We start from the raw sequence: 12,984 nt of genomic DNA, 5'->3' as shown, positions 1-12,984 counted from the left end.
TGCCCATGCTTCCTTTTGTGGCAAAGAGGAAGACTCTGCACAAGTGTAAGGAACTGTTATAGTACCCACTAAATATTCTGTTACACCAGCCCAACTTAGAGGGGCAAGGAGCATCAGAACAAAACTGGCTCTTATAAGCTGCACTAGAAAGCAATCATACTTTGAGAAGCCACAGTGAGAGGGCAGGGGAGGGGAACTGGCATGACAGGATACTCCTGGTTGCCACACTCAACAGAAAAAGGAATTCTTTCACTGGAGTCTGAACTCTCTCTTCATTCCATCTAGATCCTTCCTGAGCCTGCTGACTTGTCAGCCTTGGTAATATTAAAGGCACGCTGCAAAATACTTGCTTTGAAATTTAGAAACAAATTTTATTTAAGATCTGAAATACAATTCCTAAAATATCAACTTCTCCAGAAAACCGTGGCTACACAATAATGCATTGCCTCTATCATGTTAGAACGTGCATTAGACTCAAATACAAAAACCATGAAACAAATCACCATCCTTCAACAATTTGAGCAAAGATAGAATGCCTAAGGAACAACATAGATGGACTTGCAGAGGATGGGCTGTTTTACTTCAAGCACCATAAAAAAAAGAGCACAAATGCATGGGTTTTCAGGTATATACATTAAGTTGAACCTTTGGCACTAGGAATCAGGGCATTTTGTCACGTAGCATTAACACATATTAGAAAATTGTGTAGTGTCAAAGGGATAGAACCACCAGCTTTCAAGCAATGTTGTCAACTAGGCAATAAAATGTTCTACTGAATGTTTCTTCTTTGTCTAATTACTGCGTACACTGGTAGCAACTTTGAAATGAGAAAAGGAGCTTGTACTCCTTTCATTTTCTGTTTAGAACAAAACAGAAAACAAACTGAAACATAAGCCCTGTTATACATTAACAATTTTAAAGAACATCAATTATACAAGAAAAAGACTAAGAACAAAAAGAGTGTTTACAGATACCAGACGTAACAGTGAGTGGTCAGTAGACCCTCACAGGGCTTTGCGGTGGTACTCAGCCGAAGCCACTTTGTAATCACTGGCAGTAAACAGAGATGCAGCATTCTTTGCCAGATATTTTAGGAAATCATGCAAATAGCCCAACAATAATGCAAGGCTCTTCTCATCAAGGGGCGTATATGCCAACATTGCTCCGATTCTTACAAATAATCTCAGTAGGTGTGGGGCTCCATAAACCTGGGACATTGGTGCATCAGGGTGAGCCAAGAGGATTTCTGCATACTGGGGCCTCTCGAATTTGTAGAGCAGCTGAGTGCCCAACATCACATTGAAATATTCTTTTATTCCTGCCACAACTTCATTAACTGCGTATTCCTTGTTATCAACATTTCCCTGCGACTTTTTGCAATTTGCATACTCTTCCAGAATGGCATCTACATTTTTCTTAGCAGGGAGTTGAAAGAGCTGCTTCTGCCTGGTAACTAAGTCCCAGTCCTCAACAAGCCATGGTTTTAATTCTTCAGGAATCTTCACTTTAACTTCCATTCTATTCTTAAAGGCCTCCTCGCTTTCAACAGTGGGATCGGCCCGGGCCCTCTTCTTCCGAGGTGGCTGGGGTGCTTCGCTGGTACTGCCACCATCTCCATTTCCAGGAGTCTTCTGCTTGTTCTTTCTTGTCTTCCTCACAGATCCTGAAGGGGGGTTCTCTGCAGAGCGACCCCCCCATCGCCCTGGGAGAGCCGGTTCCAGATTCTTCTGCTGTGGACCAGCAGTCTTCTTTCCTGAGGAGGCCCCTCTCATCTTACTTCTCTGCATATTGCTTCTAGTTGGTTTTTTAAAGTTGTCTTCTTCTGCAGATTGTTGTCCACGAGTTTGAGAACCCTGCTTTCTGGAACTCATTCAACCCTGTTTTTATTCCAACCACTGTAATATATAAAGGATTTTACTTGGTTGTTTTCTGTCATGACCCTGAATACACACTGCTTCATAAAGGCTCACCAAAGTAAAACACAAGCTATTCTCTTGGAATTTGTATTTCAAATCCTAGTTCAGGATCACCTGTAAGTGACTTACTACCTCTACCCTCACTTTGATCCTATCAACCACTACTCTTACCCCATCCGATCACTCATCAGACTTGCCTGTAAGTTAGTTTTTTGGTACCGCTCAAAAGACAGGAATATAATTTTAGAAAAAGAATTAATTAAATGGAAAAAAAACTGTAGAAGGCAGCAGAATTGAAATTAAATGCTCTGAACAAGAGAAATGACAAGATAAAATAAGAAAGATTAGTTGACTAGAGGCAAAAGGACTAACAGTAAATGCTTTTGTAGGAGTTCAGGTAGGCCTGACTTGGGGTGATGACAGAGTCAAGAGAAACCAAATACAGAACTTGGTAAATGAAGAGGGAGGAGTCAAAGGTGTCTCTGCAATTTTAAGCTCGGGTAATTAATGAATTAATAAAAACACTGATATTAACGGTTAGTTTAGAATTAGCAATGAAGTAAATGGAAATAATTCATCCACTCAGTGAGTCATCATACATTAATACACATCTGCTTTGGGACAGATACTATGCCAGATGCTAGTGATTTAAGTATCTTAAGTGGCAATTAAAAACCTAGGTTAGTACATTGAGAGTTATAGGCACAGAGTACTTTGGAGCAAATAAATGGCATACGACACAACTTCTAGTATTAGCTTGTTGGAGGAGGTGATAATTCAGTGAGGGAGAAGTCCGTGATGACTCCCAGGTTTTGAGAATAGGTGATTAAGGCATTAGTATTATCACCAAATGAGACTGCATCTAAAGGAGGAGGAAGTCGATTAGAGAGGAAAGAAGTTCAGTAGTGGATCTACTAAGTGTGAGGTATACAGTTAAACATTTAACTTTAAAGCTCAGGTGAGGGTCAGAGCCAGAAACGGAGATCTGAGAGTAATCATCATACAGCTGCTACCAGAAGCTATGAAAACCATCAAAATCATTCACGGAGAGAAGAGGAAGAAAAACTGAACCAAAGTATGATATAGTATAAAATATAGTAGAGAAAACTAGTAAGATAAAGATGAAAAAAATAGTATTCTATGATTCTTACAGTGTAACAGATGAAGCAATTTTTTTTGACTTACGTAATCCTCTTCCTTCTTTCCCTTCCAAGAACTCCTAGTGTTTTCCCAGATGGAATCTCCTAGATCTCCTGGAATGGTCTGGAAGGATGAGGCTGGGGACACAACCTAGAAAGGGAAACAGATTATCTGCAATGAAGATGAACTTTTGTGAAATAACACAGAAAAAAAACCTAGTTTTTTGACCATGTGGTTTACAATTGCAATTATCAGAGAAAATATATACCTCTGCTGTTAAGACATACTTCTACTTCAATTAGACTCTGCCATTTATGAATTGTTAGGACTTGGGTAAGATATGCAAGCTCTCTTAGCCTCTTTTACTCATCTAATGAGGCCAAACTATCCCTTGACTTCACAGGTTCTTTAGAACTTCATAAATGAGATCTGGCTAAATAGCTAGCATGGTATCTTGCAGGAATACATGTGAATATGGGTATAAAGATGTTCACTACAGTGGTGTTCTTAATACAGAAGAACTGGAAACACCTCAACTCATTGGTAGGGCAATGGGAACACAGATTCTGTATGCACACTATAGAAGAACATTCAAATGAATTAAGCAGAGAACCATTATGAATATAGAAAGATGTTCAATGCTACATTATTAGATAAATAGGCTTAATGTTTTACAGGTACAATAGGATCCTGTAGAGAGCGCACAGGCCAAGATATAATAACATCAGTCCTGTACAGTTCTTATGTACAGTGTGATCAAATTCCTATTTTAAACTGATATGTATAAATGCATAGGAAAAGTATCCAGATGAAATCAGAACCACTGTTAAAATCAGCGTAACCTCTGGGAAAAAATGATGACGGTAGATCAGCCTTAAACCAGGTTTCTCTGGTAACTATTAATTTCACCCACATAAAAAGGCCCTTGGCCAATCCCGAGCCCTTAAAACAATGTGAGCAGGTGTAAAGGAAGCCCTGAGGGGGAAAATAAGAGGTAAAAAAATGCTAGACAACTAGAGCCTTGAATCAGGGAAACCAGTTATTGGGAAGACAGGCCTGAGTACCAGAGATTTCACTAAGCAAACGATACCCTCTCACTAAAAGGACACAAAGATCTGAGTAAAGAAATCAAGGGCAAAGGAGGTCCTCAGAGAGCACCAACTCTGTGAATACGGATACTGACCCTGTGGGAATCAGAAAGCTGCCTGAGGGATAAAGAGACACATCCTTTGAAGGATCAGACAGTAGCCAGTGTGTCATGGCATTGCACTGTAAGCCACTGAGCTTACAAAAAGGATGTTTCTAAACAAATACTGTGCCCAGGACAGAGGGGAGACAGTATCTGAGAATTTAGTTAAGTAATTTACTTGAAATTCAGAAAGCCCACCTCAGAGTTAATATAGTACAGAGCTTCCACAATACACGGGGGGCAGTTAACATACCAACTAAAGAAAGCAAGATGGCTCAGTGCCAGCCAGACTGTGAAACAGAAGTGAGGCCAGGTGGGATGCAAAGTATTTTGGAAGTCTCACAGTCATCAGCAATTCCTTACTGAGGAGGAACTTTAAAATGATAGCTGAACATACCGTACATCCCCGGCATTGACCACATATATTCATTCATAGGAAAACTACAAAAAGGAATTCTACCTCGTTCTAATTAACTGGGTGGGTTCTGTCATTCTCTACAAATTCTTCCCCTCATATAGTCTCAATGAAATATCTGACATTTTACAGAAAAAATAACCTGCACCACAAATCAAGGTTTGTGACTGCTGAATAAAGCCATGGAAACAGCCTTTGTATTAGTTGTCTCAGTTCCTTTATTTTCATCTAAGTAGCCTACAGATCAAACAAGCAACTATTACTATCTGGAAGTCAGAAACCAGACATGAAAAGAAGGGAATACCTACCTTTTGATGTCTGGCTCCTACTTTTAAGTCTCTGAATAGCTTTCCACTCTGTACATCCCTTCCCAGCTTAACACTGCTCCATGATCAATGACAGATGTGCTGTGCACATTCATTTAAAAAGTTTGCACTACAGATTACTTAATTTGGGGCTATTTTAAACTGAGTTTGCCAGTTTGTCTTGAGTTTCAGGCTTTATTAGTGTTTACTGGCTTAGTACACCTACCCTTTGCTCCATCATGCTCTCTCCATTATCTCCATCTAAATACTACAGAAGTCTTTCCTCCTCAAATCTCCAACTCTAGTCCATGTTTCTCTTCCACCTCCAATACCGTATGAAGTGGATCTTAGTACTCCAGAGTTTAATATTTAAATGTCTTGTGTTAGTTTTGCTTATAGAACAACACCATTATTCTATTTGCCACAGGTCTTGTGTTATACATGTCACATATATCTTTGAGCAGCACTTAGGTCCCTGGGGGGGGGCACACTACAGAGAATCAAAGTGAGGAAGTGATTCAATACATGAAGAAAATGGAGGCACAAATTAGGGACAAGTCATCAAGTATTTTCCCACTTGTTTTCTACAGGTCAGCTCTGGGGGTAGGTCAGACATTGAGAAAACACATTTGTAGATTTGTCCTAGTTTTCTAAATTTCTGTGTAAATACTTATTTATACTGATCATCAAATCTCAACCTTCCCTATTTAAAAATGTGGTATCACAAACTAGTTTTCTTTCCCATGTAACATAATATACATCTTGAGAGCTGTGTACTTCATCAAATGGTCCTACCTCAATCTAACCACCCTTAACAGAAAGTGATTCCTCTTCAATTTACCCTGCAGTAAATATTGCAACATTCTTGTCCTCATTTCCCATTATTTAATACTTCCAGATGCAAATTTAGGGGGTCAAGAGGTAGTAACACATCCCCAAATTACTTCCCCAAGCTGTGCCAGTTTCCAACCTTACTAGGAGTGTGTATAACTATCACTTATACTCTGGTCAGCAGTGGCTAGGCTCATCTACATCTGATAAAATGTTTAGTTGTTCAGTTTTTTTTTGTTAGTTGTTCAGTTTTTATTAGAAACAGTTTAACATTTAAAAAGTGTCTACTGACTACATAGGCTTTGGTCCTGTGCCCATTCAGTTGGTTCTTAGTGATTTTAACATCTATAGGAGCTTTTTAAAAAAATTTTATTTATTTATGGGGGCCTGGGTGGCTCAGTGGGTTAAAGCCTCTGCCTTCGGCTCAGGTCATGATCCCAGGGATTGAGCCCAGCATCAGGCTCTCTGCTCAGCAGGGAGCCTGCTTCCCCCTCTGCCTGCCTCCCTGCCTACTTGTGATCTCTGCCTGTCAAATAAATAAATCTTAAAAAAAAACACACAACACCTATGACTATTGTGAATGGTGCCTTGTTTTTACTTCTGCATTTATTCAAATGTATGATGCATCCCAATTTCAGAGACATTAAAATGTGGGAAAATGTGTGTCTCTTTAAGATTTTATTTGACAGAGATTACAAGTAGGCATAGAGGCAGGCAGAGACAAAGGGGGAAGCAGGCTCCCCACCGAGCAGACAGCTGATGCTGGGCTCCATCCCAGAACCCTGGGATCATGACCTGAGCTTAAGGCAGAGGCTTTAACCCACTGAGCCACCCAGGTGCCCTGGATCTCTTTATATATCAAAAGTTGTCATTTTGGGGCAAATATATCCCCTAGTGTTCTTTTATAGTGCCTAATGTTAAGATTTTAGAGTTTTACATAATGAAACGTTAACTTTCCTTTCCACTGTTAAAAGATGTCATTTTAATGGAGGTTTTATATTTTCTTAATCCATCCAGAATTTGCTAAGTTATGAACAGAAAATCTGCATTACTTTCCCCAAGTAGTTAATACTGTGGCATCATTTATGGGTAATCTTTCCTTTACATAGGTGTAAATTCGAAAATACATTAAAATGGGGGAATTCCTCCTTTTCATCCCCTCCCTAATCCCAAAATAACTGTGTAAGCTTTCAGATCTTATGTGCATAGTCACACAAATATATAATCTATAAAACTAAATGTGTTCTTTATATTTCATTTGGCAAATGTGAGACATCTTGCCCCCCACCTTTTCTCACTTTGTCATGGGCATCTTTTTGTCCACACATACCTAGCTCATTCTTTTTAATATTCACATTACCCTATAATCTCTATGTGGCAGAATTTAACCAGTCTTTTATTAACTTTTAAGTTGTTCCCAGTACTTCATTATTACAGAAACGCTGTAAGAGTCATCAGTGTACAGATATATTAGAGCATCAGGGATTTCAGGACTATTCTCAAAAACAGAACTGTTCAAAGGATTGGTGTACTTTTAACTTTAATGAGATAGAGGCAAATTCAATTTGTAAAGAACCACTTCAATTTGTACTCCCAGCAAAAATTATTAAAGTTCATTTACCTATACCTTGAGCAACATGGGATGTCTTTTGGAAAATTTTTTTTTTTGCTTATCTAGTATGTAGTATATCATTGAGTATCTTTCACACATCCATGTGTATGTTTTTCTTATGTGAATATGTTTCTATACTAGATTGTTTGCTTCCTTTACTGATTTCTAATAATAAATCCTAAGTATTCTTGGATATGTTGGAAACATTTTTTCCAAACTCATTTTCCTTCTCTGGGGGTAAGTGTATACATAAAATCACACAGAAAAATATGTCAACCTTTTCCTTTGTAAACTTGGCATTTATGTCACACCTAGGGAAAATGCTCCCAAATCAATATTCTAAAAATGATTTCCTGTATTTCTTGGTATTTCTATAGTTTCTTCCAAATATGTAACTTTTCCTAATATTACTTATTAAAGAGGTTATCCTTTCCACACTGATCCGAAATTCTATTAGAGAACACTCTAAATTCCTAGATGTGCATGGGTCTTTGAAGGTACTCTCTTCCCAATGATTTGATTATTCAATTGTTAAATGTTATCACTATTTCTAGGTCACCTGTTCTGTCACAGTGTCTGTTCTCACACCAGCATTGCACTGGTTTAATTATCATAAAGACATAAATGTTGCCCTAGAATAACACTTGTAAATGGTTTCCAAGGATGTTTGATTCATTACTTGAAGTAGCAAACACTGAAGTCAATGTGGAGGACTATTACTAGTGATTTGTAAAGATAAAATGTGGTTTATCCATAATATGGATTATCACGCTAGTCAAAGCAATGCCACTGTGAAAGGAATCAAATAGAACTCTAAGAATGAACATGAAGACATTCAATTCTTTGAATAAAAACAGCAAGCTGCAAAAACAATACCCATAGTGTGATAGATACCATATTTATGTAAAAGAAAACACCATATATATATGTATATATATGTATATATACATATATCCATGTATGTTTTTCAACAGGTACTTAAAGATCTAGAAGGAAACAGAACTGAGAATAGTGATGAACTGGAGGTTAAGAAATAGAAACCTGAGCCTACTTCATAGTATTTAAACCTTTTCATTATAAGGATAATATATTCACATATCAATTATGAGACTAAAAATCTGTCTTAAAATATACATATTTAAATTCAATGATTTTTTAAAATCTATTCTTATCCTTAGATCTCAACAGTGGACTTTTCAGTAAATTATCACTATGTATAATACATTTTGTAGGCATACCATTCAGACTGGTTTCCCTTCCCCCTTCTAGGTTCTGCCCATTCTTGTAGGTCCAGGTCAAGGTCCTTTTCCTCTTTGAGGCTTTCTCCATTTCAGGATACCCTGGACCTTGCCTTCTGAGCTCCTACTAGCGTAATAGCCCATCTCCCTCCCTTTTGCCCTTAATCCTTCTCCAAATGGCTTCCTGTAAAGGGGTTTTGTGCCTACACATCTACTCCATCTTTCCCACCAGTGCAGCGCCCTCCTCTGCAACCCAGCTTTCAGAAGAGAAAAAAAAAAATTAGAAGGAAAATACAGTGACTCCATGGGAAAATGAACCTTTCAAGTCACTAAAAAAACCTTCTTTCATCCCCTCATGCAAGTGATGGGCCATTTCGGAATGCAGACTCTGAAAGCTAACATTTTGGTATGGGTGTGTCACAAATCAAGTGTGAACAACATCTCCTATGGTTTGTTGGAATAAACCTTTAAATACACATATACCATGCCAGTTACATTTATATCCATTCTCTTCTGGATCTTGGAACACTTCCTTTATGTTTAACATATTTTTTGAGTCTGAGACAAAGGAGGAATAACACAAAAGCTGTTAGCAGACTGAATATGGTTATGATTTCCTAGTTAAAATTATAGTGCCTGGAAATTTCCTTGTAAATAAATATGATCAATATACTCAGTATCTTTCGAGATTGTTAGGACAAGCCAGAAGTCTTAATTTCAGAATTCAGTTCTAGAGGTAACTGCTGCTTCTGGAAAATCAGGAAAGAAACCGACAGCATTATTATTATTATTATACATTTCCAAACAGAAGAATCCACTGCTTTTAGAAATTTAAGAGTGTATGTGTGAGTAAACCAGGATGTACTAGAAGGACCAACATAACCATAATTATTATTAAGGCAAACACTTATATGTACCAAGCACTGTCCCTTCAAAAATCCTATGAAGTAGAACTATTACCATCTTTATTTTACACAGGAGGAAATTTAGGGACAAAGGGAGGTAAGTACCTTGCCCAGGATCACACAGCAAGTGGCAGAGACAGAATTCAAACTAATGAAGTCAGTATTTGCTTTCAATCACTAAATTATGCTATACGTGAGATGCCACGAAGTTTTTAAAGAAAGAATTATATACTTATACACACATATAAATATATGGAACTAACCCTAGGGTATCAACTGTATTATCTTTTATCAAAGAATGTAATGTAATCTGTTTGGGTACTTGCTACACTGGAGGCACCCATCCTTTTCTTCTTAGAATTTAGAGTGCTTTCCCAGATAGGTGCTTATTAATCTTCAAAATATTCCTGGACAGTTAGGAAGGTTATGTGGAATTATCTTGTTTGAGAGCTGAGGCCAGGAGAAGGGAGGCACTTACCTAGTTTCTGTAATCAGGGATGGTTCTGCAATCAGGATCAGATCTTCTGATCCTTACAATACAGCAAACTTAGCTTTTCTGATGATGGCCTGGAAGGTCAAAGAAGGGGACAGAAAAGGACATAACGTAAAAAGATATGAGATCCTTTTTTTTCCTCCACCAACCAATGCATTTATCACACACAAAGGACACAATGCCTGATAAATAATGTACAAATGTTTCTTTTCCCTTTCTTGTGGTTATATTTTCAAAACGACTTTACTGTACATTTATCTTTATTTCTGATAAAGTAACAGTCCTTTTTATACTTCTTATGAATAATAATTTCAAACGAATAAAAATGTAGAAGGAAGAGTAATATAAACCTATTATCAATCACCCAGCTTCAACAATTACCAACTGAAGGCCATCTTGTTTCATCTATAACCCCACCCACTTCTCCCCCCCAACTCTGATTTTTTTTAAGCGCAAGGAATAGCTGATTTTCTGCATTTTATTATGGAAAATGTCAAACATATACCAAGGAAGACATAATAATATAAGGAACCCCTTATGCCCCATCACTCAGCTCAAACAATTATTAACTTAGGGCCAGTTTTGTTTCATCCATGTCCCTCCCCATTTCCCCTACCGCTGAGATTATTTTGAAGCAAATTCCAGTCATTAACATATATGAAGTCATTCCCAGACATTTTATTACTTAATCCGCAAATATTTTCCTGTTTCTCTACAACATAAAGATAATTTGAAATTGTAACCATTAATGCCATTACAACGTCTAAAAAATCGACATCAATTCCTTAAAAAAAAACTGCAAATCCATCTTCAAATTTTCCCGATGCATCTTAAGCAGCTTTTTTTTTTTTTTTTTTAAGCTGGTGTGTTCCAATCAGGATCCAAACACGGCCTACTGATCGCATGTGGTTCATCTCCTGATCGCTCTCGTTCTCCATCTCCCCCCCACCCCCGCTCCGGCCTTTTAAACTTTTCAATATGGAAAATTCCAATCCCCGCTATTTTGAGCTAATTCTCAAATAGTAAATTATTTCATCAGTAAAGACTGGTATGTCTCTTTTATAGCTCGAATTTCTTATAGGAAAGAATCTGATGGGCAGGGAAAACACTATAATGAACGAATTTACATAATTTATGTTTTTCTTTCATTCTGTTACGCGGGTTTTTCACTACACAATAATAGCGAATAGCTTTCGGAACCAGGATTGGTATTAAGTGTCTTATACGCACTAATACACAGTACAAGCCTGTGAGGTAAACGTCTCTGAGGTAGATACTATTATATCACCATTTTACAAACATGGAAACCGAGACACTGAAAGAACAGGAGCCAGCCCAAGCTGGGCGTTGGCGAGTAGAAATTTGAATGCAGCTCTGCTCAACTGCGAAGCCATTAGTTAATCTCGCCAATATATGCGACGATAAAAAGAAATCGTCAACCCTTTCACCCCACCCCCACCCCGAAACCTGAAACGAGAATCCAGTTCTTTCCAGCAGCCGACGTGTGATCACTGCCGTTCCTCCAACCGCCATAGTAAAGCCAGGTTTCTCTGGCAACTGATATCCATAGGCAGACACGTCACCTTGGAGGCGGGATTATAGCCTCCAGCCAATCACAATCGTCTTGTCTAAGTTTTAGAATGTTCCATAACCAAATGATTGGACAAGGCCTAACACGTCAGCGATGACACTTCGCCGCAGTAAAGGCGGGTGCTAGCAACCTGCTTCTTCACGGTTAAGGCTTGAAGCAAGCCAATCATCTTTTTTCTTTAGTGCGGACTCTGGCCAATGACTCTCGCCCTCTTAGGTTCTTAGCCCGCCCTCCAAAAGCGCGACGGCCGTTGGGTCAGAAGTCTATAGGGCAGGGTGTTCACGTGGCCTGTTTTCACGACCCAGAGTTCCCCTGACCAGAGTTTCTTTTTTTTTTTTCCTGCAGGGAGGCATTATGGGTTTTTTTTTTTCCTCCACTGGGAAAGGAAGTGTCTACGTGGCCTGCGGAAACAGGATGGGCGGAAATGAGCTAAGGTTCCCGCGAGTGGGGAAGCGCGAGGTCAAATTTGGGGCCACGCCCCCGAATCTCTTGCGCAACTGTCGGAACAAAAAAAAAAATAAAAGCGGAGCAGGGGTTTTAATGTGTGAGTTGGGGTGGTGGGTGTGTGGGTGCGTGGTGTTGGGACCTGTGTTTGTGTGCGGGCAAGGTCGCGTAGCCTTGGGGTTGGGATGTGTACGCGGCAGCCCTCGTGGCGTCGGTGGTGGTGGGTTTGCGCAGACGTGCTCCCCTAGCGTTGGGACACAGGCATTGGGGCCGGTGTGTATCCAGGAGCGGGGCTGTGCGTGTGTGTGCGCGCACATGTGTATGTGCTTGTGTGCGTGCACGCGCGCTGTGTACCGGATAGTATCTATAAAGTTTGAAAACTGTTCTAATGAAAAGGAAAATAAGTAAAGGCGCCCGTAACCAATAAAGAGCCTTTGCCAGAAATATGTTGGCCTTTCCTATTGATTTAATTTCAGACACTAAAAATACCCTTTCTTCCCACGTTTTTCTCTGCTGACAAAATCCTGTTCTAAACCATAGCCTTCCAATAAATAGTTCAGAGCCAAACGTTCCCATCCCCATTTGAGCAGTTACAAGGTGCCACTTCTTTCCCGTTTCCTAGTAACTTCTCCCTGCCCCCCCCCCCAAAGTTGACTGCCATTCTCTTGGCACAAACACAGATTTCTGCCGGTAACATACGTGATAGCCTTCCCCTCCGTCTCTCTATCTATATTTATACACACACAGACTCTGAATTTCTGTGGGGGCTGAGACTCTCTTACCTTTTTGTCCTGATCTCCAAGCACAGTGCCCTTCAGGCAAGTACGCGGTCAGCTAGTTTTCCAGAAAGTTCTCTGGGTGAGGTTTATACCTCTTGAGTCTGCCACTAGATGCCACCAAATCCC

The 12,984-nt window shown here is 39.3% G+C and overlaps 1 protein-coding gene across 2 annotated transcripts; it reads right to left on the bottom strand.

The window, feature by feature from the left end:
* Nucleotides 1-346: 346 nt before the first annotated feature.
* MORF4L2 (mortality factor 4 like 2) lies at nt 347-12,984 on the bottom strand. Of its 2 annotated transcripts, none has more exons than XM_082717432.1 (4): nt 12,862-12,984; nt 10,030-10,118; nt 3,102-3,206; nt 347-1,895 (listed from the first exon to the last, which is right to left on the bottom strand). In XM_082717432.1, the coding sequence occupies exon 4, from the start codon at nt 1,869-1,871 to the stop codon at nt 1,005-1,007; it is 867 nt and encodes a 288-aa protein (XP_082573558.1). In that variant the 5' UTR covers nt 1,872-1,895; nt 3,102-3,206; nt 10,030-10,118; nt 12,862-12,984; the 3' UTR covers nt 347-1,004. The 2 variants fall into 2 exon arrangements, with proteins under 2 accessions (XP_082573558.1, XP_082573557.1); XM_082717431.1 differs by lacking the exon at nt 12,862-12,984 and adding an exon at nt 11,512-11,789.

Source organism: Mustela nivalis, assembly GCF_964662115.1.
Source record: "Mustela nivalis genome assembly, chromosome: X".
Taxonomy (NCBI): domain Eukaryota; kingdom Metazoa; phylum Chordata; class Mammalia; order Carnivora; family Mustelidae; genus Mustela; species Mustela nivalis.
The sequence above is the reverse complement of the archived record's forward strand: the minus strand, read 5'-3'. Positions and strand labels throughout refer to the sequence as shown.